This window comes from Penicillium citrinum, assembly GCF_028827155.1.
Source record: "Penicillium citrinum strain IBT 23319 chromosome Unknown utg000007l:1.0-2040159.0:1.0-2041076.0, whole genome shotgun sequence".
In the NCBI taxonomy this organism is placed as follows: Eukaryota; Fungi; Ascomycota; class Eurotiomycetes; order Eurotiales; family Aspergillaceae; genus Penicillium; species Penicillium citrinum.
In genome coordinates this window covers 1,589,200-1,614,869 of record NW_026622692.1, presented here as the reverse complement: position 1 = coordinate 1,614,869, position 25,670 = coordinate 1,589,200, and the positions used below count along the sequence as shown (strand labels likewise).

At 47.5% G+C, this 25,670-nt stretch overlaps 10 protein-coding genes across 10 annotated transcripts; 6 read left to right on the top strand and 4 right to left on the bottom strand.

Moving 5' to 3' along the window:
* Window positions 1-134: 134 nt before the first annotated feature.
* On the bottom strand, window positions 135-544 carry N7469_008271 (uncharacterized protein; the record flags this gene model as incomplete). The annotated part of the gene is made up of 3 exons (XM_056647189.1): window positions 135-192; window positions 269-451; window positions 522-544. 3 exons carry the CDS (start codon window positions 542-544, stop codon window positions 135-137), a joined length of 264 nt encoding a protein of 87 aa, XP_056498740.1.
* A 310-nt stretch (window positions 545-854) lies between these two features.
* Window positions 855-2,066, top strand: N7469_008270 (mitochondrial 54S ribosomal protein mL44; the record flags this gene model as incomplete). Its single annotated transcript, XM_056647188.1, has 1 exon — window positions 855-2,066. One exon carries the CDS (start codon window positions 855-857, stop codon window positions 2,064-2,066), a length of 1,212 nt encoding a protein of 403 aa, XP_056498739.1.
* A 498-nt stretch (window positions 2,067-2,564) lies between these two features.
* On the bottom strand, window positions 2,565-3,542 carry N7469_008269 (basic secretory family protein; the record flags this gene model as incomplete). The annotated part of the gene is made up of 1 exon (XM_056647187.1): window positions 2,565-3,542. The coding sequence occupies one exon, from the start codon at window positions 3,540-3,542 to the stop codon at window positions 2,565-2,567; it is 978 nt and encodes a 325-aa protein (XP_056498738.1).
* Window positions 3,543-5,244: 1,702 nt separating this feature from the next.
* Window positions 5,245-9,302, top strand: N7469_008268 (uncharacterized protein; the record flags this gene model as incomplete). Its single annotated transcript, XM_056647186.1, has 5 exons — window positions 5,245-5,700; window positions 5,756-5,874; window positions 5,931-6,130; window positions 6,216-7,243; window positions 7,281-9,302. The coding sequence occupies 5 exons, from the start codon at window positions 5,245-5,247 to the stop codon at window positions 9,300-9,302; spliced, it is 3,825 nt and encodes a 1,274-aa protein (XP_056498737.1).
* A 1,882-nt stretch (window positions 9,303-11,184) lies between these two features.
* Window positions 11,185-15,372, top strand: N7469_008267 (ABC transporter ATP-binding protein; the record flags this gene model as incomplete). The annotated part of the gene is made up of 2 exons (XM_056647185.1): window positions 11,185-11,238; window positions 11,311-15,372. The coding sequence occupies 2 exons, from the start codon at window positions 11,185-11,187 to the stop codon at window positions 15,370-15,372; spliced, it is 4,116 nt and encodes a 1,371-aa protein (XP_056498736.1).
* A 1,037-nt stretch (window positions 15,373-16,409) lies between these two features.
* On the top strand, window positions 16,410-18,539 carry N7469_008266 (putative flavin-binding monooxygenase; the record flags this gene model as incomplete). The annotated part of the gene is made up of 5 exons (XM_056647184.1): window positions 16,410-17,025; window positions 17,094-17,200; window positions 17,273-17,808; window positions 17,874-18,327; window positions 18,384-18,539. The coding sequence occupies 5 exons, from the start codon at window positions 16,410-16,412 to the stop codon at window positions 18,537-18,539; spliced, it is 1,869 nt and encodes a 622-aa protein (XP_056498735.1).
* An 830-nt stretch (window positions 18,540-19,369) lies between these two features.
* Window positions 19,370-21,317, top strand: N7469_008265 (uncharacterized protein; the record flags this gene model as incomplete). The annotated part of the gene is made up of 6 exons (XM_056647183.1): window positions 19,370-19,689; window positions 19,782-19,848; window positions 19,965-19,981; window positions 20,046-20,320; window positions 20,394-20,767; window positions 20,829-21,317. 6 exons carry the CDS (start codon window positions 19,370-19,372, stop codon window positions 21,315-21,317), a joined length of 1,542 nt encoding a protein of 513 aa, XP_056498734.1.
* A 170-nt stretch (window positions 21,318-21,487) lies between these two features.
* On the bottom strand, window positions 21,488-22,408 carry N7469_008264 (SDR family oxidoreductase; the record flags this gene model as incomplete). The annotated part of the gene is made up of 1 exon (XM_056647182.1): window positions 21,488-22,408. The coding sequence occupies one exon, from the start codon at window positions 22,406-22,408 to the stop codon at window positions 21,488-21,490; it is 921 nt and encodes a 306-aa protein (XP_056498733.1).
* A 918-nt stretch (window positions 22,409-23,326) lies between these two features.
* On the top strand, window positions 23,327-23,761 carry N7469_008263 (uncharacterized protein; the record flags this gene model as incomplete). The annotated part of the gene is made up of 2 exons (XM_056647181.1): window positions 23,327-23,338; window positions 23,390-23,761. The coding sequence occupies 2 exons, from the start codon at window positions 23,327-23,329 to the stop codon at window positions 23,759-23,761; spliced, it is 384 nt and encodes a 127-aa protein (XP_056498732.1).
* A 696-nt stretch (window positions 23,762-24,457) lies between these two features.
* On the bottom strand, window positions 24,458-25,105 carry N7469_008262 (MARVEL domain-containing protein; the record flags this gene model as incomplete). Its single annotated transcript, XM_056647180.1, has 3 exons — window positions 24,458-24,700; window positions 24,791-25,012; window positions 25,070-25,105. 3 exons carry the CDS (start codon window positions 25,103-25,105, stop codon window positions 24,458-24,460), a joined length of 501 nt encoding a protein of 166 aa, XP_056498731.1.
* Between the last annotated feature and the right edge of the window lie 565 nt (window positions 25,106-25,670).

Sequence of the window (25,670 nt, the reverse complement as noted above, 5' to 3'; positions counted from 1 at the left end):
CCAATAGTTGATTGAGGAAGCCCCTCTATTGTCGTACATCCAGGGATATGAAATGATAGTAAAAACACAGTAAGAAGATGTTCCACCACACTAAGATTCCTCCACTAAAGGCCATCCGGGACATTGGGTGTCACCTATTGCGGGTTCTGAGCTGCTTGCTGCTTTTCATGCTCGCGAATCTCTCGGCTCCAGCTGGAAAAACCAAAGACAATGGGTTAGCATTGGGTTTGGTAGGGGCATTGCACGGATCAGGGAATGAATGACTGACTATCGGCTGGGGAAGAATCTGCCGGGAGCGGGCATCTTGTCGCGGTGCTCTCGGTCAGCGCTGATGCTGAAGGCAATAGCAGCAATGCCAATAACGAATGCGCCCATGACGGCAGTGTTGGCCCTCCAGTTGCCAGGCTGGGCGTACCAACCACCAGCGGGGGACCAGACTTCCTTGGGGTACCTGCGTAGCGCAATCTGTCAGAATGCTGCCTTTATAAATCGAGGTCGTCAAAATCAAGGTTTAGGCTCACGGGATCTTTCCACCTCCACCCATTGTGATCGAGATGTAACTGAAGGAGTTTTGGGAGAGTAAATGTAGGAAGGGCTGGACTGTTCTTGCACAGCGCGGACTGAAGCGGCTTCAACGAAGTTAGGCGCCAAGACCTCACTAATCCTGATTTGAACTAGCGCCACCTCACACGACTCAGCGGGTCCCGTGACCGTCGGCAGAACAATTTCTCTCTCAGAAAAGACTCTCTCCGTAAATTGGCCGCTCGAACTTCGATTCCTCGTTTCCATTAACGCAGCGTAGTCTGTTGTTCTTTTTCGAGTTCCTTCCGCGTTTCCATTTGACAGTCGCCCAGATGAAGAGGCTGCAGCTCCAACGATGGAGCAGCACCGTCCTTTTGCCGCGGGCTCGGACTAACAATCGACTGCATCAACAACTGTACTCGACCGGGTCGCGACTCCAATCCACTGCATCACCGATTCAATCTGAATCTTCCATCCCAGATGACATTGAAGATGCTAGCTTTCAAGACCCAGATGTGATGCGCCACATCCGACGTGCTCACAAACGAAAGATGCAATTGCAATATCCCTCTCCTCCGGTCGAAGCCGCGACCAAATCCGCCAAACTCGCTGCCCTCCACGCTCGTCTTTATCTTCCCTCAAGATTACCACTTCAAACCCTTGCGCGGACATTGGTTGATGCCTCTGCTGACCGCAACCCCGATTTTAATAACGAATCCCTAGCGACTATCGGTCACGACCTCCTTTCACACTACACCTCCGAGCACCTCATTTGTACCTACCCCCGTCTTCCATTGAGCGTTACCTTTGCCGCCATGTATGCCTATGTCGGCCCCAAAACTCTTTCCGCCATTTCTACGGAATGGGGTGTCGAGAATGCCACGGTGCCCGGTGGTGAAGTCGACCCCGGTGTTCTGCAATTCAAGAGAATCGACCCCGGCACCGATGTAAATGAGGTCTCACAGCTTGAATCCCCTCGACCATATGCCGCTCAAAAGAACTGGAGGATGACGGTTTCGTCAAAGATCTTCTACGATAACGAATTTGGTGACGCGATAAAGGGATCCGCGGCCTCGGGCCAAGGTGTCACATTCGAGACTGCCAGAGCTACATTCGTCCGTGCTGTTGTGGGTGCTATCTACCTGCACGCTGGACGTCAGGCCGCCAAGCGATTCTTTGAGCAACACATCCTTTCCCGCCACCTCAACATCTCGGAATTGTTTAATTTCTCCCAGCCTGCCCGTGACCTGGCCAGACTCTGTGCCCGCGAGAACTTTGAGGCACCCGTCGCCAAGATCATCAGTGAGACCGGTCGCAAGAGCAGAAGCCCCGTGTTTGTGGTGGGTATCTTCTCTGGTCAAGATAAGCTGGGCGAGGGCGCTGGCCCCAGTCTGATTGAGGCTCGTGAACGTGCTGCCCTCTCTGCTCTGAAGGGATGGTATCTGTACAGTCCGCTCAACCCTCGAGTCCCCAGCTCTATGGAGGAGGAGGGTGCTGCTCCTTGGAAACCCGCTCATATCGACCTGGGTGAGGTGGTCGTCTAATGAGCTCGGTGATAAAAGCTCCTTTCGATCTGTAATGTGGGATTCATCTTCTTTCATGTCTTTATTTATCTGTCCTAGTTTTACCATCTTTTCCGGTCTGTGCTATGGTTTTGCATGGGAAGCAGGTCAGGGAAAAAAAGACATTTCTCCTGTCTTTTGCATGGCTGGATACTGTACAGTATAGGGATTCCGGTTCCTTCGATTCATCTGGTGTGTTCTTTTCCTGGAATTCTCATTTTCTCTTTTTTTCCTATCTCGTCGCATTTTCTCCTGTCTTGTTCGGCTACGCCCCTCTCTTGGTCAAATGAGGGTTGACCAGTCGATGCTATTGGCCTCGACATTGGTATATAGAGGTGCCCTCCTATTATTACATGTACTACAACAATGAAATTCTAGACCTTGATTTAGTTTCCTCTTTGAAGTAGCAAGCACCAGCCATTCTTGCCGGTCGATCCGTAAAGGAATGACTAAATTGTATATACAAGTATGTACTAGTCATCATTCTGGATTGAGAATTTCTTCCTCCCAGTTTCCACGGGGCTTTTGATCCCCAGGATCACCGTGATCATCGCCGTCGAGAAATCGACCATACTCCGCCCACAACTCCGCAACCTCCATGCCGAAAAGGCCTTTCCAGAATCCGATTTCATCATTAGATGAAGCATCCTCTTGATTCTCCCCAATATACCCTACTCTCAGTAAGCGGTCATTCAGCATACCAATCGCACCCTCGCCTACCCAAACATCTTCAATCCAGGCCAGGAAGTATGCAGTGTGCTGATATCCAGCGTCCCATTTAGACGCTCGCTCTGATGCCGAATGGGGCTTTTTCCAATGTGGAGGATCCAATTGTGCTTTCAATCGAACAAAGTCCGCAATGCCCTCTATCAATCCTCCTGGCGGATGGAGAATGTTTTCTTTTGTGTCATCATTCTCATCGTTCTTAGGCGGTGCAGTGTGTTGATAGCAATGTACGAGTTCATGTGTGAGGACACCGACCAATTCTCTGACAGGGTCTTTGAGTGTCGTACAATGCTTGATGTACGGTAGGGAGAGATGAATTTCTTTATGATCATTGTCGAGCTCGGTGCCTGTTGTATACGCAACACCGCCGAAGTCACGGAGGAAGAGGGTTACGGAGCGGGTTTGGGGAACAGAGGGGTGATAAGAGGGGTATGTTCTCTTTTTATTCTTTTGGACGTCATCGGATTGTACTGTTGGAGGTGTGTAGAGGTATTTGATGATGGCTTCGAGAGCAGTATCAAGCGTTGAGGCGACGTCAGGAACCAGAGAAAAGAAAGAGGCTGAAGACGGGTGCCGGAGCTCTTCGGCGTGAAGACGAAATTTTGGTTTTATGATGCTCGTCTTGGGCTTCACGATCTTTTTATCTTCTGCGGGCTCTTCTTTCTGCCGTGCGTTTCTCAATTCAGTATTTCGGATTGCGGATGGGGCTGCTGGGGCGGGGTTGGTCGTCATGGTGAGTTCAGTCATTACCGTCCATCTATTGTATAGATGATAAACTGCCAGTCAGTTCCACGGAGAAGATCGCAACAGGAATTATGATTCTGTCAATTTTCTCTTCGAGCCAAGGAGGATACCGGGGGATGATCGACAATCCAGAGTGATATTGGGGAAGTGGGGAGGAGCCCGGTGCTGCTCCACTCTGATATCGATGTCAGCAGCCATTGACTCCTATATAGTGTATCCTGGTGCTATGGCCAATTTAGACCTGATATTTGGAAATTTGGAAGCTTATACCTGGCTTATATTGGCTGTACGGGGTGTCTGTTCCTTGTACATAGTAGGAGTATTGCATGGTTGCTAGTAATAACTTCGAACTTGGAACCTTTGTCTCTAGCTACTAGTTAGTGGTAGTTAGTAACTTTATAGTATTGATATCACGTAGTACACCTGTCCTAATATCAAGCCGTTGAAAGCCCTTTATTAAGTGACATTATGCTTAGTATTGGTGAAGTAATGGAAAAAATAGGTATCACATAAAGGTTTGATCTTGGAAGATGTCTATCTTCTATAGGTATATACTTTGGCAGCCGCGATATATTTTATCACAGAATTATCGATTTCACAAAACCTCAACTTGAAACATTCAATGATCCTATAAGTTATAGGATTATATTTTCCAAAATACAATCTTAATTCCTTCCCCGTCTCTTGAAAATAGATCCCAACATTACAAATAATACCTAGTTAACAAGGACTGCCAAAATGCCAACTTCTGGTAAGAACTTACTCTATTCGCATACTTTCAAGGGAAAACTCGAATGGAATAAATATCCGTATGATTATTGTCTCTGATATACATGATTACTATCATGTGTTGGAAATATATAAACTGAATGTTTACACCTGTGTACTGCTTGTAATTGAGTGATATCATGGTTGCCCTTTGCAACCAATTTGGATGATTTGAAGTGTAAACAAACCAACGCGGGGAGATTTGGGCCACGTCGGAAATCTGCGCCCAACCACAACTTCATAAAAGAGACTCGTGGCTCTCCAATTGGTAGGCCATAACATTCAATCTGCAATAAATTACATTACACAATTTATTACTACAACTTGGTACCATCTTCATCCCTTCCCCACGTTTCTCCCTTGTTCCAGTTCTCTCTTCTTCTGGTGGAGTCCCCTCGCGCTTATCCGCGCTTATCGCCCCTTGTTCTCTCCTCTTCCCGACTTTCCATCGCCTTCGTCAAAACATCCCACCATCCACGGTTCGCATCCGCACTCTTACCAAGTCTCCTGAGTCGCAAAAAAGCATCGGTAAGTGCTGATCTATATCGGGAGAAATCGCTGGGATGTCGCATTTGTGGATCTTACCATACTGGGAATATTCTCTTGTCCGGTTTCTTTTCATGTTTGCGCTGTGGCCACTTCATGACCGGCGCGATCCCCAGCCGTGGACCAGACGACTATTCCTGCTAGTCCTTCCCCCTGCGAATTTTTTGGCGTTTCTAATGGACCCTGTAACAGGCGACTGACTTCTCGCAATAGGGAACCTCAAAGTACGACTGGACCCCTCTTCAGCTTCCCGTTCAAAGCGCAACCGTTGTCCCTCCGCCTCAGATCCCAATCGCTGCACAGCTCAACGATTACGCTGTGGCAGAAATTGCCTCTTATGTTTTGTCTGTAATACCAGTGAATCATTTCTCGCAACATGGAGGCCAAGGCCGGAGAGCTCTTGGCGGTCTTCAAGAACCCCAATGTTTCTATTGACTCCCGAGTCGCGCATTTAACTGCCATCAAATCCGATATCAAACAGAAGAACGTACCCGAAGAAGCAATTTTAACCATCTTTGATACCCTGCGACTTGCCATCAACTCGCAACACTATTCAGTTGCGAGCGCTGGCTTTTCCACATTGGGCCATTTTTTGAAACGCCTTTCAATACAGAATCAGCAACAGTGGATCCTTAGCCAGGCGCGCAACCTCTACCCTGTTTTATTGGAGCGACTGGGGGATCATAAGGAGCGAGTGCGTGCTCAGTCTGCATCCATTTTTACTGAACTTTGGTCTCACGCAAGCAACGATGCTGAATACTATGTGCTGGAATGCGCTTTGGTGGGAAAGAACCCAAGGGCAAAAGAAACGAGCATGCTCTGGCTGTCTTCTGTAGGTACTCTGGCTCCTTTGTATCGGAAGTGGGTTCTAACATATTCTTTTATAGATGACAAGAAACCATGGTCTTCTATTCCGACAGTACGTGCCTTCATTGGTGGCTTGCTTGGAAGATGCCGACAGTGCTGTTCGAGATACTGCTAGATCAGTCGTGGTGGAATTATTTAAGTATGTCAAATCTGTCCTGTCTATGAAAGATGATGGAAATATTAACATATTTCTAGAAACGGCTCTGCGAGGGCCAAATCAGATTTACAAAAGCAACTTGTAGCCCGTGGAGTACGAAAGTCAATTGCAAACGCTATATTGTCGAACATCGGCCTCGGGGCAGAGCCAGAGGGCTCAGCCCGGCCTATCTCGCGTGCTGAACGGCCTGTTTCCGTCATGTCAACCCGTTCACATGCCGTCGATATGCACGATGATGGTACGCTTCACTTCTTGGAAAAAATACATGTTAAAATACTGATACGAAAAATGGTAGACTATGAGTCGCGAAATCAAACAGTCAGATCAAGGGGCCATCAAGATCGCTCCACCCCTGCCCCCCCAAGAAGCCCCTAGTCGACCCAAGACCCCAGCAGAGGCGCCCAGTGTCCAGAAACCTCTCACGGAGGAAGATGGCCTTGAACCATTCCTTGTCTCATCTTCTCGAGATATTGAAGATACCGTACGAGATATGGCCTACTGGTTTGAAGGCAAGGAATCCGAGGATAATTGGATGAAACGTGAGAAGAGTGCTATCCTTCTTCGAAGGATGACTCGTGGTAATGCTCCACATGACTTCTCACAAACCTTCGTCCACGCTATCAAGTCTCTCTTAGATGGAATCTTCAAAGTTGTTCATTCTTTGAGAACCACACTCTGTACTGCAGGGTGCTTGCTGATCCAAGATGTTGCACAAACTTGTGGACCCAAAATTGATGGAATGGTAGAGATCATGATGCAGAACTTAATCAAACTGTGTGGATCTTTGAAGAAGATCGCGGCGCAAAACGGCCACGCTACAGTCGACGCCGTAATTGGAAACGTGACATTCAATATTCGCATCCTGCAACACGTTCACTTTGCATCGCAAGACAAGAATGTTCAACTGCGCCATTACGCCGCAGGGTGGCTGCGGACCTTGATCTCCAGACAGTCTCACCATAAGAGCACGGTTGAGCACGGTGGTGGCTTGGACCTGATCGAAAAATCTCTCAGGAAAGGCCTCGGTGACGCTAATCCCGGAGTAAGAGAGGCAGTCCGCAGTACCTTTTGGGTCTTCTACAGTGTATGGCCCGAGAGGGCAAATGTGATTCTATCTGATCTCGACTCCAAGTCCCGCAATCTTCTGGAGAAGGACCCATCAAACCCTAACGCGGGCCAAAGGGCGCCTGCATCTGGCAAGACTGCGAACGGCCCTGGGGCTGGTCGATCCGCATTGAAAGAGGCGATTGCTGCTAAAAGGAAAGCCAACATGCCTTCTCGCCCGGAATCTGCCCAGCCTGCTTTCGCTGAATCTAGGGCGCCAGAATCATCTAAGTCGACTGCGAGAACAGTTCCTACAGGTGCTCCCCTGTCCTCACTTTCTTCAGCCCCCCATGCGACCTGCTATGAAACCACGACGAGCTGAAATAAGCCGCCCCGCAACCGCAGACCCGTACGCATCTCGGCCTAACTCGAGAGCAGCGCAATCTTCGTCGAGTAAGACGCCGGTGGGCTCCCCAAGATCGGTAAAGTCCAAAGGGTTGACTCCTTCATCAAAACCTATCTCTGCACCTCGTCTACGACCTCACGAGACAAGCCAGACCGGAACAACCAGGGGCAAGCCTAAGAAGCTAGATCTGTCCAAGTCTAAATCTCATGGGGACCTGGCAGCCGCAAGTCACACGCGTAGCAATTCTGAAGATAGCGCCATACATCAAAACCAACTTAATAGTTCACACGCCGACTATTTGGCGGCATATGAGGAGCGGGATGAACATACACCCGTTTTGTTGGAAAGCCCGCCGCTTTCAGCTTCGCAACCGCCTGTTCACATTCACCAGCCTCTCGAGGCTAGCCAAGAAGCCGCTCCAGAACCAGTTGAACCCATGGAAGAACCTCAATCTCTCACTTTGAATGAACCTGATGCCTCACATTCACCAAGCACCCCCAGGATGGAACCTGTCGTGCCTCATGACTCGGATGCTGCGACTGAACCAGAGCCTCTTTCCAAGTCTCAGCCTGACGAAATGGTTATTTATGAAGACCCAGACACTCCTGTCGCTGTCGAAGTCGAACCCGCTGAAATTGCACCTGTTGAGCAATTCACGCCACAGAAATCGCCGGCAAAATCTCCTGCGAGATCTCCCGCGAGGTCACCGCGCCATACCGGCGACGAGCAGTCACTTGCCGAGGAAGCTGTCGCGCAAACCCCAGCTGGCCTAGAGTCTTCGACGAAGCACTCACCTATTGAATTAACACCCCAGCAGAGCCCAGCCAAGGACACTGTGGTCAATGAACCCCACTTTCAATCGCCCGTCCGGAGGACACCGCTTCGAGGCAGCCCTTCGCCATCAAGAAATCGTCTTCATATCACGCCTTCCGATCAAGCGATAAGTATGGGTTCCATTATACCACAGGAACCACCAAGGGAGGTTATGTCCGAACAGACCTCCACGAAGGAGAATGCCAATGTCCAGAACAAACTTCCTGAATACACAGCAGCTCCGCGATCTGCAGCGAAGTCCGGGGCCTTAGAGGAAGTATCCCTCAATGAATCGACAGCTAGAAGCGCCGAGACAAGGCAACGCTCCCTTGGATCTTCAACCCAATCCACTGGTGAGGAAACGTTGCGTCGCAGTCGTAAATGGGCGGAAAGGCATCGCAGCCCTAGCCCTCGATCGAAGGACCCTGCCAATGCTAGAGAGATGCTCCCCAAGGCCATGAGCCGGATCACTTCCAAATCCATGGACATTTCTGGTTACCGTAAACTGCAAGGACTCTTCCAGTACCACGGCGAGGAATTGATCTCGGACGAGCAGGACTACTATGCAGTCCTCGGGGCTTTGTTAAATGAACTGGAGTCTACGCCCATGAATCGCAAGGACCACGACGTGAAGACTCAGATTCTTGCTACGATACGCTCCATGCTTATTCGAACTAGTGAAATGTTCCACCAATATGATATCTCCGCTATGGCATCTCTCATTCGGGCCCGTCAACACTATGAATCAAACTCACACTTTGTTACCTGCCTTGAGGAGGTTGCGGAGCAGTTGGTCGCCTTGATACCGACGCCAACCTCCATCGCCGGTGTCCTGCAAGGTCTCGACCTGGGAGAGGACGCCAACAGTGAGGGTGCCTACCGATCGGTCATCCTGGGGCTATCCATCATGCAGCAAGCGCTTGCTCAGGCAAGTACTGATATCTCTGACGATGTACTTGCTAGTGTCGGGGGCGTAGTCAGTCAACAACTCAACCACTCCCGACCAGGGGTGCGTAAGCAGGCCACTGAACTGTGCACATTGTTGAACCTCAAATTCGGACTGGATCGTGTTCAGAAGCTTACACAGCCAGCGGGCGAAGGGTCGCTCAATCTGCTCACCTATTTTATGGCCCGCCGGTCTCAATGAAACTTTGAAAGTTACGTGAGCATTTCTGGATAGACTCCTGTACAATAGGAGTGTTTCTTCGTTGCCTATCTTCAATTCTTTTGCACTGTTTTCGAATAGTATTTGTATTTAAATGGGTCGGTATCGTGATTTCGAGACTACCGTACATAATAAAAAGCTTTTTTATCTTGAAACTGTCCAGATCATTTTTGATCGACTCTCATATTGATAACCGGCCACACTCGATTGACAGCTCGCAGTGGTGTTAGTTCAGATTCAAGATTGAATCTACCACAGATTCTGGACAACCCAGAGTGATCCACACCCCTAGCAATTTTATGTGTATTCTACGGAGCACTCGTGCAGATCGACAGGTGGATCATGGTCAATATCTTCTAGAAAAAAGGCTTCCAGACCCCACGTATGTACAGGATTACAGAACATTTACTGCTCTGCGGATGGTCTCTGCTAGTTGCGTTGTCCTCTCAGGGGCAAGCGCGGCGAGGGCGGATCGACCACGAGGGTTTATCAAGGCTGTACTACTGTATGTACGAGTTGGCGGCTGTGTGGTCTCGAAGGCCATAAAGAAATGAAGGTGGAGAGGTGGAGTATCAAGTCATAAACCCTAACTGGCGGCAAGAGACATCTACTCCGGAATCCGCGGATGTCCCATTAATTGATATTGAAATGGTGAAGAGTGGTTGACAGTTTATCAATCAATCAGATTAGATTCTATTAAAACCTTCCAATCAATCAGATAAATTTCCCAAGTACCAAAAAAAATACCAACGGAGTCTACCCGAAGTTGTCATGGCTTGCGAACCTTGGGGGGGATTTTTCACAGCCACAAGATGCTTGGCGAGGGGGACAAAACGAGAGATCATGGCGAATTTTACTTTTACGAAGGAACCAACAATTTACAACTGATTTCCAAATGGACTCGCTATTGAATGTCATTGACTCACCGGAATGGAACTTGGGCCCGATCTAACCAGAACAAATCATCTGCACAATGGTACGTTACAAGTTTTCGGACCTCACCCCCTTCTCGTAAAACGCCTTCCTTTTTCCGTACAAGTTGAAGAGTAGATGCGCGTTCTTTGCCTTCTGCACAAGTTTATCTGATGTGCTTGGTGGATCCAAGAGGTCCGACCAAAATTCAGGGTCCACGCCACCCATCACGATCATTGGTGCACCGCTGAATCCCCTCGGTAAACTCGTCAAACGGTTGGTCTGCTTTCTTTTTTTTTTACACTACTCCTATGTACAGTACCCTGTACATACTGTACAGGGTTTCGCATATTACTGATAATAGTAATCGATCATCATCTGGTGGATCGATTGTTGACCTCGTTTTTCTCCGCTTGGATCTTTCCCCTTGGGATCATCCTGATGATCGGTCCCTCGATGGGAAACACTGCCCCATCTTTCTGAGCCTTGGTAGTATCCAATTTGATCCACCCTGTCATTTCCCCCCTCCAGCATTGTACGGAGTACACACAGAGATGGTGCTAGGATCCATGGGCCCTGATCGTTTGCCGTTCGTTGCGCAATTCAACTGAATTATTTCTTTTTTTCTTTTTCTTTTTCTTTTTTTTTTCGCCGAGTTTCATCGACAGGCCTCTTCGCAGTTTTCCTTCTCCTCTCTTGATGTTCGCGATACTCAATTTTATTCCATGATTTCCATTTTCAATACCTTTTTCTTTCGTTTTGTTCTTTGAAAATATGATACACCAGCAGTGACCGAATATCACATGAAGGATAGTGGAGTTGGCTGGAATATACCGCCACGATAAACGAGTTTCAACTCCGTACAAAACGCTTGCTCGTTCTAGGCAACAAACGATAACGAGACATTGTGTTGATTGCTGATCAGTGAATAAGCACCTTTCGCATCGCCGTTATGGGGTTTTCAGAGGAAGCGGATCAGACAAAAGAAAACAGAAGAGGGAAGTCAGTACGTCTTTCCTTATGGTACTGGTATATACAATCGTCGCTGTGGTGGAGTTCTGACCGATGTATTCAATAGATGAGGTATTTCAAGAAATGTGTGCCTACGAAACAAGGAATTGGCAAATTCTTTGCCTATATTCGTCTGCTTTTCTCGCTGGATTACACCAAAACCGACGTTTTCTTGATTCTAACAGGCTTCTTCTTTTCTATTGCCGCCGGTATACCATTCCCCCTACTGGGGATTGTTTTCGGTGAATTGATTAATGACCTCAATTCATCAACCTGCTCGTCATCTGAAAGTGCCAATGCCAATGTTTCAGATGGCGTGCAGCAGAAAGTGCTTTATGTCATATACATCACAATCGCCAACTTTTGCTTCATTTATATCCACTGCAGCTGCTGGAGCTATATCAGTGAGCGTATTGCAAGAAGATTTCGACGACGTTATTTTGAGAGCATCATCAGACAAGAAACGGGCTATATCGAAGGCCTGCCGGCAGGCGATGTGATATCCCGCCTCGTCAGTGATATCGAAGTTGTTCAGTCAGGAACTTCGGAAAAGGTGGGACTTGTTATTTCCACACTCTCATATTTTGTCACATCGTATATCGTGGCCTTCATCAAGGTCCCTCAAATTGCGGGAATGCTGGTATCGGTTGTTCCATGCTATTTTCTCATGTCGTACCTCGGTGGCTACTATATCAGAAAATATGCGGGCCGCATCTCCGAGCACGTTAATGCAGCCACCTCAATTGCTTCTTCCAGTTTATCGCACCTGGCTCTTGTGCATGCATTTAATTCCCATGACCGACTGGAAAGGCTGTACTGTGATCATTTGGCTGGATCACGAATGGATGCTCTCAAGAAAGCAGGGACCCATGCGGCCCAGCTCGGTTTTCTTTACTTTATCGCGTACAGCTCCAACGCCCTCGCCTTCTGGGAAGGCTCGCGTTTGATTGCGGATTCAGTTGAAAATGGTGGATCTGGAACATCTGTTGGTGCAGTTTACACAGTCATTTTCGTACTCATAGATGCCTCTTTTATTCTGAGCCAGGTCGCACCATTCGTTCATGTATTTGCGTCTGCAGCTGGGGCATCTGATAGGTTATTGGCAGTCATCAACCGCGAGTCACGGATCGACGGAACGTCTGATATAGGTGATACTTCTGCACCTTTTGTCTCAGAGGATATCGCTTTTCATGATGTGAGATTCACTTATCCATCTCGCCCCGAGGTTCCAGTTCTACAAGGTGTAAACTTCACCATCCCGCCTCGCAAGCATACTGCGATAGTTGGACCTTCAGGTGGGGGGAAATCTACCATTGTTGCCCTTCTGGAACGCTTTTACGATCCGACGTCTGGTGATATATCTATAGCCGGACAGAATTTTCGTCAATTGAATGTGCGATATTTGCGGGGGAGCATTGGGTTTGTACAACAGGAGCCTTCTTTGCTGGATCGTTCCATACTGGAAAACATCGCATATGGTCTTGTCACCTCTGCTTCAGACCACCATAGGGATCTTGCACCCTTTATTCTTGATTCAAGCTTGGCGGTACTCGCAGAAAGAATGCGCACTGGAATATCTGAGAAGAAGGCACTCGAGGAGGTTGATCCAAAAGTCTCTGAGATTATGAGACTCGTTCGGCAAGCCGCATCTAGTTCTAATGCCCTCAACTTCATCGAAAACCTCCCTTATGGCTTTGCAACTAGTGCAGGATCTTCAGGTAGTCAACTGAGTGGTGGACAGAAGCAGAGAATTGCACTCGCGCGGGCTCTCGTTCGAGAGCCTTCACTGCTCATTCTCGATGAAGCGACGGCCGCTCTTGACTCAACCAGTGAACGCCTAATCCAAGACGCTTTAGCAAAAGTGGCTGGCACTGTGACCATGGTGTCAATTGCCCATCGTCTTTCCACTGCAAAGGATGCTCATAAGATTGTGGTCATTCAAAAAGGCAAAGTTGTTGAACAGGGCTCTCATGCCGAATTGGTTGCCCAGGGAGGCTCTTATTCAGAGATGGTTCGCCTCCAAAACCTCGGCAAGCTGAGTCCTGCAGCTTCTCCAAAATCTGATTTGATACGTGAAGTGAGGGAAACTCAGCAAGAAAATGAAGGTGAAGCAAAAGAGGATCTGGTTGAAGTGTGCGCAACCGACATCACCGATGAATTGTATCGTGGTACTGCGCATGACGGTGTCATCAAAAAGGAGGCAGCGAAGAAGCAAAAGAAACCCCAAAATAAAGATAAGAAAGACTTGAAAAAACGGAGGCCTTCGGGTTGGTTTGTTACGAGGTTCACGTTCTCTTTGCTTCGTCCTAATCTACAATATGTCCTACTAGGACTCGCCATGTCAGTTGTCATTGGGGCCAGCTACACTGCAGAAGCTGTGATTTTTGGCCATACAGTGGGTAGCTTAAGCCCCTGTATTGGGGCAGATGGTATTAGACATGGAGGACATCTCTTCGGCCTCCTATTCTTTGTCGTTGCACTTGTCGAGTTCGGGGCAAATATAGTCGGGGGTTGTGCTTTTGGCTGGGCGGCAGACAAAGTCTTGTACCGCATCCGTGTCTTGTCATTGCGATCTCTGCTGGGTCAGACTATCCCCTGGCATGGGATGGAGGATCGCACACCAGGAACTCTCATCACTTATATCACTGGTGATGCAACTGCTTTAGGCAGTATCACAGGTACCACCATTGGCTTGCTCTTAGCTACCGCTGTGAATTTGATAGCCGGCCTTGTCGTTTCATTTGTTTTTGCATGGAAAATTGCCATTGTTCTTCTTCCAACTATTCCAGTTTTGCTGATCGCTGGTATGATGAAACTTCGAACTCAGGCTCAATTTGCTGAGAGACACCAGAAGGCCTTTGCACAGGCAACTGCAATTACAGTTGAGGCTGTTGACAACATCAGAGCAGTTTCGGCTTTCTCGTTGGAGAAACAAGCCTATGCCGTGTACGAGAGGGCTCTCCAAGCTCCATATCGAGAAACCCTCTATTCTATCGCATTCGGAAACGTCTTTCTGGCCTTGGCTTTTAGCATTAGCAATCTTGTTTATGCCTTGGCATACTGGTGGGGTAGCAAGCAGATTACCTCCGGGGCCTATACACAGGTCGAGTTCTTTATAGTGTTGCCCGCTCTTCTGTTCAGTACCCAGTCTTGTGGACAGATGTTTGCCCTCGCTCCTGATATCTCGAAAGCGGGAGTAGCTGCGTCGAATATCACCCAGTTGCTTACTACTAGGTCAGCTGATGAAGAGCTAGACCCTGAAGTGTCTGCAAAGCGTCTGAGTAACGACTTGACTCTGCTTGACGAAAAGATTCTTGACCCAGAGACAGGAAATCATGACATTCGAACTCCAATCTCCCCAGGCACTCCTCCCGCAATGACTGGTATCAGTGCCGAACTTCAAAATGTGCATTTTGAATATCCAGCGCGCCCAGGACAGTCAGTACTCCGCGGATTGAGTCTGAAGATCAAAGCAGGCCAATTCTGTGCTTTGGTCGGCCCCAGCGGCTCAGGGAAGTCCACGACATTCGCGATGCTGGAGCGATTCTATCGACCAGAATCGGGCGCCGTCATCATTGATGGAGTGAACGTAACGCGTCAATTAGGTACTGAATTCCGTGACGATATTGCCCTGGTACCACAGGAGAATGTCTTGTTCGAAGGTACCGTTGCGTTTAACATTGGACTCGGCGCTCGTCCTGGCCACGAGCCTACCCAAGAGGAAATCGAAGAAGCGTGCCACATGGCCAACATCCATGAGGTCATCGAGGCTCTCCCAAATGGATACCAAACACAGTGTAGTCGGGATGGTAAGCAATTTTCCGGCGGACAGCGACAAAGACTTTCCATAGCCCGTGCCCTGGTCCGTCGACCACGCATGCTGTTGCTTGATGAATCCACGAGTGCCCTCGACGTGGAATCTGAGAAAAGGATTCAAGAAGCTCTTGCTACGCTTTCAGGGCGGACTACGATAGTTGCAATTGCTCACAGACTCAATACGATTCATCGAGCGGATTGTATTTATCTGATCGAGGATGGCCGTTGTGTTGAGCAGGGTACCCACGACGAACTTGTCCAGTGCAGCGAGACTTATAGAACGAGTGTCATCCACCAATCACTCGAAATCTGACTCAGTCACGGGGAAAATATAATGAAATCAATATGACTTATCCTTTCACCTAAGATTGACCTTTTCCAGATGACAAACCGTAAATACTAAGCAATAAAAACTGTTAGCTACCAGATGTGACAGTTGGTATGAATGGCCGGGAGACTTTAGGAGCTCAAATTCGAATTTTGTGCATCAATGCCATATTATAGCTTCTGATTAATTGTAGCCCCTCCATTTGTAGATAGACACATCAATGGTGAACAAAACAATCAAACAAAGCTGTTTGTGCTATACAAACGGATACAATGATTTAATTGGCCAACGGTTTGTTCGGTAATGTCATCGGCCGGTCGTCCGCAAATGGGAACAAGTGCCGGTCAGGTGATATCCTAAGAACACCGGCGAAAGGATAGTACATATATTCACGAATCACAATAGATATTGCTAGAAATTTTGAATTGAGAGGTTATGCAATTTCTGGCTTTATCAATCTCTTGGCCATTACACATAACCACATGGAACCCAGAAGCTGTAAGGTGGAGGCTCAAATAGCGACAGGCTTCCAGAGGGTAGCCTGTGGTTATCGTTACCTACATTGGCATTTCATTTCTCGCGCAGACACAGATGAGTCTGCGATTCCATATGATTGGAGGTCTGGGGTTCCTCTTCAAACATAGTCGGCGACTTTTCACGCTTGAATTTCCTGTTCGGGATTCATTTTCTCGGCAATTTGACCCCCGCAAGTCGATCGGTTTTACTCCGATTCCCCACAGCGCAGGGAGAACTCCAGCGCTGCATAGATGGTGGTGACTCTGCAAAGTGTCCGGTGACGTTTGTTACTCCACGTCGAACCAAACCGGCTAAATTTCCTTTAATAGAGTACTTCTGGTGCTCCCTACAATGCAAGAATACCTGTCTCTGCGGATCCGCTCTGAGGACCGCAGGCAACGTGCGGATCCTCAGATTGACCTATATAAAGACAGAGGGTGCACTCGATTGCAAGTCTGGATCATTTTCGGAGGTTGTCGTTTTGATGAGTATAGGGAACGTTTAACATGGCAACAACTTTGACGGGTGGAAACCCGCATATCATCCAACTGCCAACAACACCTTCGAGCTCGCCCCCAGAGCCCGAAGCTATTGCCCAGCAATGGCTCACTAAACTGCAGATTCAACTGGCCCATCCAGAGAGCATCAGTTTGGAAACCATTTTCCATAAAGAATCTTGGTGGCGGGATATGCTCGCTCTGGATTGGGATATGCGTACCCTTCATACAGCTACTGAGATCGAAGCCTTTCTTCGAAAACGACAGGGTCCTTCTGCTCTATCGAATTTCCGCTTGCAAAATAAAGGGGATTTCAAGCCGAACTGGAATCAAGTGGTGAATGGCTTGAGTTGGGTTTCGAGTATGTTCTTCTTCGACACTGCAGTCGGTTCTGGCACTGGAATGCTTCGTTTGACGCAATCGAAAGACGGGGTCTGGAAGGCATATGCTGTCTATACCTCGCTTCAAGAGTTGAAAGGTGTTGAAGAGCCCTTGGGTAAACGTAGGGCGGAGGGTACTACAGAATCAATGCCAGGTGGACTGGAGGGCGGAACTTGGATCGAGAGAAGGCAGAGACAGAAGGAATTTCTGGACGAAGAGCCCACTGCGCTAGTTGTTGGAGCCGGTATGTCATGCTCTTTGAAAGCCTCAATATCCTCGAAATTTCCGGCGACTGATGTTAATCTCGTACAGGTCAAGCTGGGCTCAATATGGGGGCACGTTTGCAAAGTATGGGCCTTTCCTGTCTTATTGTTGACAAGCACGAGCGGGTTGGTGACAACTGGCGCAAGCGCTATCGCGTAAGTACATAATTCGTAATTTCTCATTAATGATATTGAGCGGCATAGAAGAGCTAATGTAATATTTACTAGACATTGGTCACTCACGACCCAGCGGAGTTCACCCATATGGCCTACCTTCCGTTTCCACAAAATTGGCCGCAATTCACACCGAAAGATAAACTTGGCGACTGGTTTGAGGCTTACGCAAGTATTATGGAGTTGAACGTCTGGACCCAAACATCTGTTGCCTCTGCTGATTATAGCGATTCTAAAGGCGAATGGAGTGTCAGTGTGACACGGGGAGATGGATCTCAACGCAGGCTAAGACCCCGTCATGTAGTCTGGTGCACTGGACATTCAGGAGAGCCTCGGATTCCGACATTTCCGGGCCAAGATAGCTTCCAGGGAACCGTCTACCATGGTAGTCAGCATCGCGATGCAGCCGAGTTGAACGTCCGTGGAAAGAAGGTGGTAGTTGTTGGAACTGGTAATAGTGGCCATGACATTGCCCAGAACTACTATGAAAACGGGGCAGAGGTGACCATGCTGCAGCGTAGCGGTACCTATGTCATTACTGCAAACAAAGGTGTCTTTATGATGCACGAAGGATTACATGAAGATGGCGGGTACGTTGTGCGGAGTATCCTTTGGTTCTAACGGAATGATATCGCTGACTACCAACTTCCTCTAGGCCTCCAACTGAGCAATGCGATATTGTCTCAGAGAGTCTCCCATTCCCCGTCCAATTCGCATTAAGTGTCCACGCAACAAAGCGCTTTGCAGAAGCCGAGAAAGATACTCTAGAAGGACTGCGTCGTGCAGGCTTCCAATTAGATTTCGGTCTAGATGGAGCCGGTATTGCCCGTGCATACTACACTGCCGGTGGTGGCTATTACATCGACGTTGGATGCAGCCAGCTCATCAGCGATGGTAAAATCAAGGTCAAGCATAGCCCGCGTGGCATCAACGGGTTCGGAACACGTGAACTCAAGCTGGCCGATGGAAGTGTCCTTCCTGCTGATATCGTCGTCTTGGCCACCGGATACGATAATATGAGAACCACTGTCCGGAAGGTGCTGGGTGATAAGGTTGCAGATCGGTGCTCTGACGTCTGGGATTTGGATGAAGAAGGAGAGCTCCGTGCGGTAAGATATTCTAGCAGCAAGCGATGTCTCTACGATAAAATGCTAATTTCTTTTAGATGTGGCGACCAAGCGGCCATCCAGGCTTCTGGTACTTTGGTGGGAATCTTGCACTTTGTCGGATATATTCGAAATTTTTAGCCCTTCAAATCAAGGCAGTTGAGACTGGCCTCTCAAAGGGAACTCGACACCAGGGAAGAACGAATAAGATGTAGATAGATGAGTAGATAGAAGTTGGAAGGTATAGAATGCACAAAGAAATATATAGAGAGTACTTATCTAGTTATTTGAGAAATCCACAGGTTTCAATTAACTGGAAAACTTCAAGAAGTCGTATCATTAGAGACAGAAACCGGCCACTGTAAACCAATTGAAACCATACCAGTTCAGCTCGACCGCCGGTCGACTTTACCAAACTTTGGATACCCATTGAGCGGGCGATATTGATGGCACGGAACTGAATTCTCCAAAATCTTGAGTGTCATCTTGGCTGATCTCGGGAAATTCTTGGCTGATGCATTTCACGCCATTCTGCTGACAAGCATGGCATGGAGAAGAGAGAAGGCTTCTTTCACAGCGCCGTTTGCGACGCTTGTTGGGGGTGCAGGTGCACCCCCAACAGCTGAATGTGCCTTTACGGATTATTCGTCGTCTTGTAGAATTTATATCACGATGATCTTTCGTTAACTCCTGATTCCTGGAGTCCGGAATATCCATGATTCATCACCACATAATTCTCAGTGTAGTTTCTTATTAAGTAAGGGAACTCAGCATTCAACAATAATACTTAGCGAGTAAGAGATCCAGTAGGTCCGTTGCTTACGACGTGGCGCTAGCCTTGCGGACAGGAATGGCTAGTTTAAAAAGGTCAGCAAGTCTCTCTGATTCATCCAGGTTGAAAACGAGTGGGGAAAACCGCCCCCAATCTGATTTTATTTCATTGCCAGTGAGATATTTTTCAATTATTAATAGGCTGCCCCTGAACCTTTGCTAATAGATCACCTCATGAATTTTGTAACAGAGAGTACTCCGTACGCAGACAGCTATGGAGATAACGATTTTTCTTCTCCTGAAGACTCTGGCGGCTGCTTTTATTGTTTACAAGTTGGGATGGTTCGCTATCCACTACCATCATGCTCGCCGTTCTGGGCTTCCAATTTATGTGGTGCCTGTTTTCTCTAAAAGCACACTATGGCTGGTCTTGGCTACAGCTCTGCAACCTCAACTTCAAAAATTACTTCCGGAGTTTTTGTACGACCGAATTGATGTTTTGATTCATGGCTGGGAGTTTCGACGGGGAAGATGGTATCATGATCGTTTGGGGTCCACGTTCGTCGTTGTAACGCCGGATGAGTTCACAGTTTGGTAAGAGCTAATACAGGCGAGTTGAAATATAAAGTTCCCCCTTGAGTATTAAATTCGAATATAGTGTTCAAGATACTGATTGAACAAAAAAGGTGTGCGGATCCTATTATGGGCAACACCATTCTACAAAAAAGGAATGAGTTTCAACAAGCCCCGATTGTAAGTAATATCTTGGGATTTCTGGGGCCTAATGTCTTTATGGTGAGTGTTGATTGTTGACTGACTGACTGAATTTGATATCAATGGAATATGAGCTGACAGTATCCAATTAATAGGCGAACGGCGATGAGTGGTGAGTTCCCGCAGTCAATTCCCATTAAAAAGCCCTTGCTACAGTGCTCATCAAGAAAATCCAGGAAGCGGCACCGCAGAATGTTCAATACAAATTTAGATGAGCGGATCAGCAGAGTTGTATGGAATGAATCGCATCAACAAGCACAGGCCATGGTTGAGTACCTTGAGAATAACCCTGGAAATGGAACCCTGGAGGGCCTGCGAAATATTGCAATCAACGTTATCGGGAAAGCTGGATACAACTGGGAACAGAAATGGTCACCAACCGACTTCGACATCCCTGCAAAATATGCCACAGGAAAAGAAGCCTATTTCGGCATGCTGGGGCTAGTGACAAGTATGATCTTAGAGGCAGCATTACTCCCTCGAAAGATAATGAAACTGCCTTTTATGCCAATCGCAATACAGAGCATGGGGTATCATCTGGAGCGAGCCCCCCCAATACATCCATGAAATACTTCGAGATGAGCGACAGTCTAATCAGAACAAAACTTCTTCTGAGAATAATTTTCTGAGCTTGATGCTTGAATTCTCCGAGGAAAAACACGATTCCGAGGCGAAGTCTCCGCTGACACAGGAAGAGATTAATGGGAATCTTTTCGTTTTTACTTCCGCTGGTTTTGAAACTACAGCCAACACGATGGGTTTTGCTGTGATTCTTCTCGCGCTGTATCCTGAATGGCAAAGTTGGATCCAGGAGGAAATTCGTAGCTTGGGCACATCCGACTTCACTTCGGAATACGAAAAGGTCTTCCCGAAATGCAGGAGGATATTGGCATTGATGGTATGAAATACTGCTTTTGGAAATCGTTTTAGCCATGGGACTATTATATTAACACCTTTAGTTCGAAACATTACGCCTGTACACACCGGTGGGACACAGCACCCGAGCCATCTTCAATCCCACTTCGGTTGCCGGAGCTGATGGTCATATATATCATCTTACACCACCTGTGGATATCTACGTTGAACAATCTATTATACACTTAGATCCAGAGATATGGGGCAGCGATGTTAACGAATTTCGTCCTTCCCGATGGCTTGATGACTCCGGGAGTTTGATCACTATGGCGAAAGGTCACTTTCTCCCATGGTCTGGGGGTCCACGAGTGTGTCCGGGTGTAAGATTCTCACAAGTAGAATTCGTCGCGACAATCTTGACGCTATTTCGAAGTTCTCGCTGTGTGCCACTTGCCCTCCCGGGCGACAGCTCTTCGGATCCCTTTCTCAAGTTGCAGAATATTGTACGGGACCCCGTTACCAAGTTGACTTTACAGGTCAAGAATCCAAAGGAGGTCTACCTAAAATGGACACGATGTGATAAAATGATCTGAGTTTACTTTGTTGGCCAATGTTGATAAATTATTGCTTTGCTTGATGGTGGTAGATTGAGGGTGTTGAGCGCTTATCGAGCAGTTGTTTCTATTCAATGTTCAACTAAGGGAGAAATTACTGAGCTTTGACTAAATTATAGAGCAAGTTTCCTTGAATTGACGGCTATAAACTAGATCGAAATACTAGCACTGTCTCCCTCCTTGTAGATGCCTGAGTGAATATCATGAAGCAAAGTTGACTCAGAGGGTGTCCATCCGAGTGTTTCCTGTGTCCTTTTGCTAGATGAAGGGTTATCCACACTAACAAGACTTCCCAAAAAGCCGTTGAAATGCACAGGAGCCTCTTCAGTAGATATTGACACAGTTGGAATTTCCAGGTCTTTGCCAATGGCTTCTGCGATAGCCTTGAACGGAATGCCTTCCTCCGCGGCCGCATGATATCTTTCTCCTGGTGTCCCCTTCTCGATGGCTAGACGAAACAGACGAGCTGCATCAAGGCGATGAACAGCTGGCCAACGGTTCAATCCTTTGCCTATATACGCAGACACTCCCTTTTCCCGAGCGATCTGAGCAAGCATATAGATAAAGGCACGGTCGCCTGGACCATGTACAGTTGGAGAAAGCCGGACGACCGAGGCACGAACACCCCGAGATGCAAGAGAGTCAACCTCTTTTTCACAAATGGCACGGGCATTCAGAGGGTCCTCAAGATTGATTGAAGCATCTTCTGCGGCAAGGCTTCCCTTTGGTAAGACCAATGTGCCCAAGGTGATGACGAAAGGTTTGTTTGTCCCAACTAGAGCGGCCCCAATGGTCTTGACAGCAGCATGTTCGGCTTTGATATTGTCCTCATACTTGGTAAAATCATGATTGAAAGCAAGATTAATTACACCATCACATTCAAGGGCGCCACGTCGGAGGCATTCGAGATCTTCGATAGAGCCGCGAATTACTTCGGCGCCTTTTGCCTTCAGTGCGGTAGTTGACTTCTCTGAACGAGCAAGCCCAACAACTTTGTGCCCAGCACCAAGGAGCTCTTGTACAACTGCTTGGCCAATGAAGCCTGTAGCTCCAGTAACAAAGACACGCATTGCGACGGCAGACTGTCTTGAAATTGGTATTGGAATCGAGTCTTTGAACTATGAAGATGTTCGGGAGATGGTAGATTGGTTGAGGGGTTTTTAGGACCTTTTATATTTGAAAATGCAATGCTAAGATCATCCATCTGTGTTCTGCACGCTGGTGGAGATAATTCCAGTAGCTCTTGCAGCAAGTTTTGATCCTCATAATCTCCGTTCTATAAATCCTCGCGATGTCATAACTCCGATTCACATTTCCGAAATTGGAATAGCGCGAGATGGAAATACGAGAGGAGGTTAGCGCAGACCCACTATGTTTGAAGATAGCCAATCATATTCAACGAGGTGTACAACAAGGCTGAGCCGCCGACCTTGCCACAACCTCGTCTCTTCTCTTCTTGGCCCCTTCCACTGTATTCTGAAACAAATTCATCTGGTCGTATGAAAGCCAGCATGAGTAGAATGCCTACAGAATTGATGGAGCCTAAGCGAACTGATCGAAGGCGCCGCACACACACCAAGTCTCGTCAAGGTTGTCGGAACTGCAAACTCCGTCGCGTTAAGGTATGCCGATGACAGTATCTCAAGGTCTAAAACAAAATCTAATCGAATGGGCTGAAGTGTGATGAAACTAAGCCGCAGTGTGCAAATTGCCTAAGATATGGGGTTAAATGTGCCTCTAATTTGTCACTTGGGTCTGACCTTCAGTTAATTGAGGAGCACACACTTCAAAGATCCCCTGGCCAAGCGTCTTTCAAAGTGACGTGTTCACAACCATTCCTGCGACCCGTCGTTGTTGTGGGGAAAGGATTAGACTCTTTTGTATTGAATGACGAGTGTATAGCGCGCCTGAGTAGGTTCCAGAGTCGCACGGCATACACTTTCGCTACTGCCCAGTCTTCTGAGCTATATAAATATGATGTAGTGAAAATGGCGATCGAGGTAAGTCATCCAGTCTTCACCGGATCTAACGACCTTTCTAACAACTTCAAGCACCCCTTTCTGATGCATATTATTCAAGTTATTACGGCAACACATGATCGGTTCTTATCCGACACTAAGTTGGACCCAAAACGATCTTTGACAGAGGCTTTCCATTGGTCAAGAGGGGCTGCTCTGCTAAACCAAAAACTTTCATATCCAATAAGACCGCAAGATCGCGACGCTATTTGGGCTTCTGCTGCAATGCTTGGCGTTGCCAATATCACTTCTCTCGAAGCATCTACACCGGCAGAAGCATGGCCTCTCAAGTTGGCTGATTCATCTGATCTGACATGGCTTTACATATCTCAGGGAAAGATGGCTTTATGGGATGCCACGAACCCCCCTCAGGCCGGACAGCATATTTCATTTTATGGCAGATGAATACAATGTAGTAATGACGGAACCTTCCGTCCTGGCCACAGAGCAAATGCCGACAGCCTTTGTTTCTCTTTGTCAACTAGACGAGCCCTTGGCCAGTGAAAACAACCCTTACTACTCGGCCGTCTCCATTCTTGCGCAATTGTTGCCGATTGAGTGCTCACAAGCGACGATGAAATCCTACCTCCAATTCTTGAATAATATGAAAGCCCCTTTCAAGAAGTTGCTGCGCCAAAAAGACTCACGTGCACTTCTTATAATGGCATACTGGTATGGAGGCATGCAGCAATCACTATGGTGGGTGGAAAGACGGGCCCGGCTGGAATGTCAGGCGATTTGCTTATATTTGGAGAGATATCATGGGGATGAACGTGATATTCAAAAGATGCTTGTTCTGCCTCGGAAACAATGCGGACTTGAATCTTCCAATACATTCACGGATATTCAACTAATTAATGTATACTAGTGGTGGGGTTTGATCCGAAACAGCACGTTCATAGAGGCTGGGGTATTAGATGAGAAAGCATAAATGATCATAACGGGAGATAATATCCCAAGGACATGGCGATAGATTACCAACAGATACCCAGTGTTCCACACGGACCGCTCCAATAATAGAAGTCAAAGTCTTGGGGAGCTAACACCTGGCTGACGCTGGCAGATGTTTCACATCTTCGGCCGAGACCGAATCAATATGAACTAGCGGTGTCGAGTGAAGTAAGATGAAGCAAGTGCCCCGAAGCATGCAACGCAAGCAAGAAACATAAATGCAGCATCGGCTGTAGCACGAGTACAGCGTTTCTTGACCACACCACGTTCATGACACCATTTTGTACCATCGTCATCATAGTAGCAGCCACCACTGATGAGTGGGTTATCCCATGTACTTCCGCCAACTTTTGTGTCGTTACAATCCGTACCACTGAGAGCCACAGCATAAGCCTACAACATACTCGGTTAGAGTTCCCTTCTTTTATGTTCTCATTTTTGCGTTTATCGAGTCCGGTAGCGAGGGAAGAAGATTTGACATACAATACCAGCAGCTAAAAGAGCTATCGCAGTGACTCCATCCAGGACCCACGAGATAATGCCCTTGAGGCGATCAATAAATAGGGACGCAGTACCAACTATGGCTGCGATTACTCCAAGAGCACCAGCGAAAGCGGCATAGCTAGTCTGAGATGGAACCTTCCCATAATATTGATGGCGGGACAGAATAATCGAAAGAATGAGAACCACAATGGCAAACACGAGCTTTATCTCCAGTCAGCATACTTGAGAAAGGAAATGCGTATTCCATTCGTGTTTTACCTGGAAGAACCGAGCAATGTGGTTGAGAATTTGCATCTTGGCTTTTATAGACAGAAGGTCACTTGGTCTTAATTTGAGAAAAATGACAAAGGCTAAGAGGGGGGTTCAAGCTACCTTTTTATCTCCAAGCTTCGAAGCTACATCATTCACAACATGCCCAACACAAGGAAGCCTTACGAGCCCCATCCATTTTCATGCATAATTTGGAGGACGAAGAGCCTCCTCTTCGGCGCTAAGCTGGGGCCAAAAGGGCGAAACGAGGAAGAGATAGACACTACACGCAGCAAGTGGGGCCAATCCGACGTAGAAGCAAAATTTTATTCGTGAGTTGGCCCATTCGAAACAGCTTAGCGAGCTACGTAGTTTCAATTGTTGTTGGCTTTGAGTAGGATACTAACTTTAGGGAATTCCAGTAGTTCATCGTCCAAGGACGACCGATACTTTAGGAACTATGATAACAATATTTCGAATTAATGACCATATGGTATCGGAGAAACCCTGATAATTCATGAATTTGATATTTCGAGTGAAGAAATAAAACCGACTTAAGGTATAAATTAGGCGAAATTAGAAGTTGCACGGCCATTTTGGAAAATGCCTC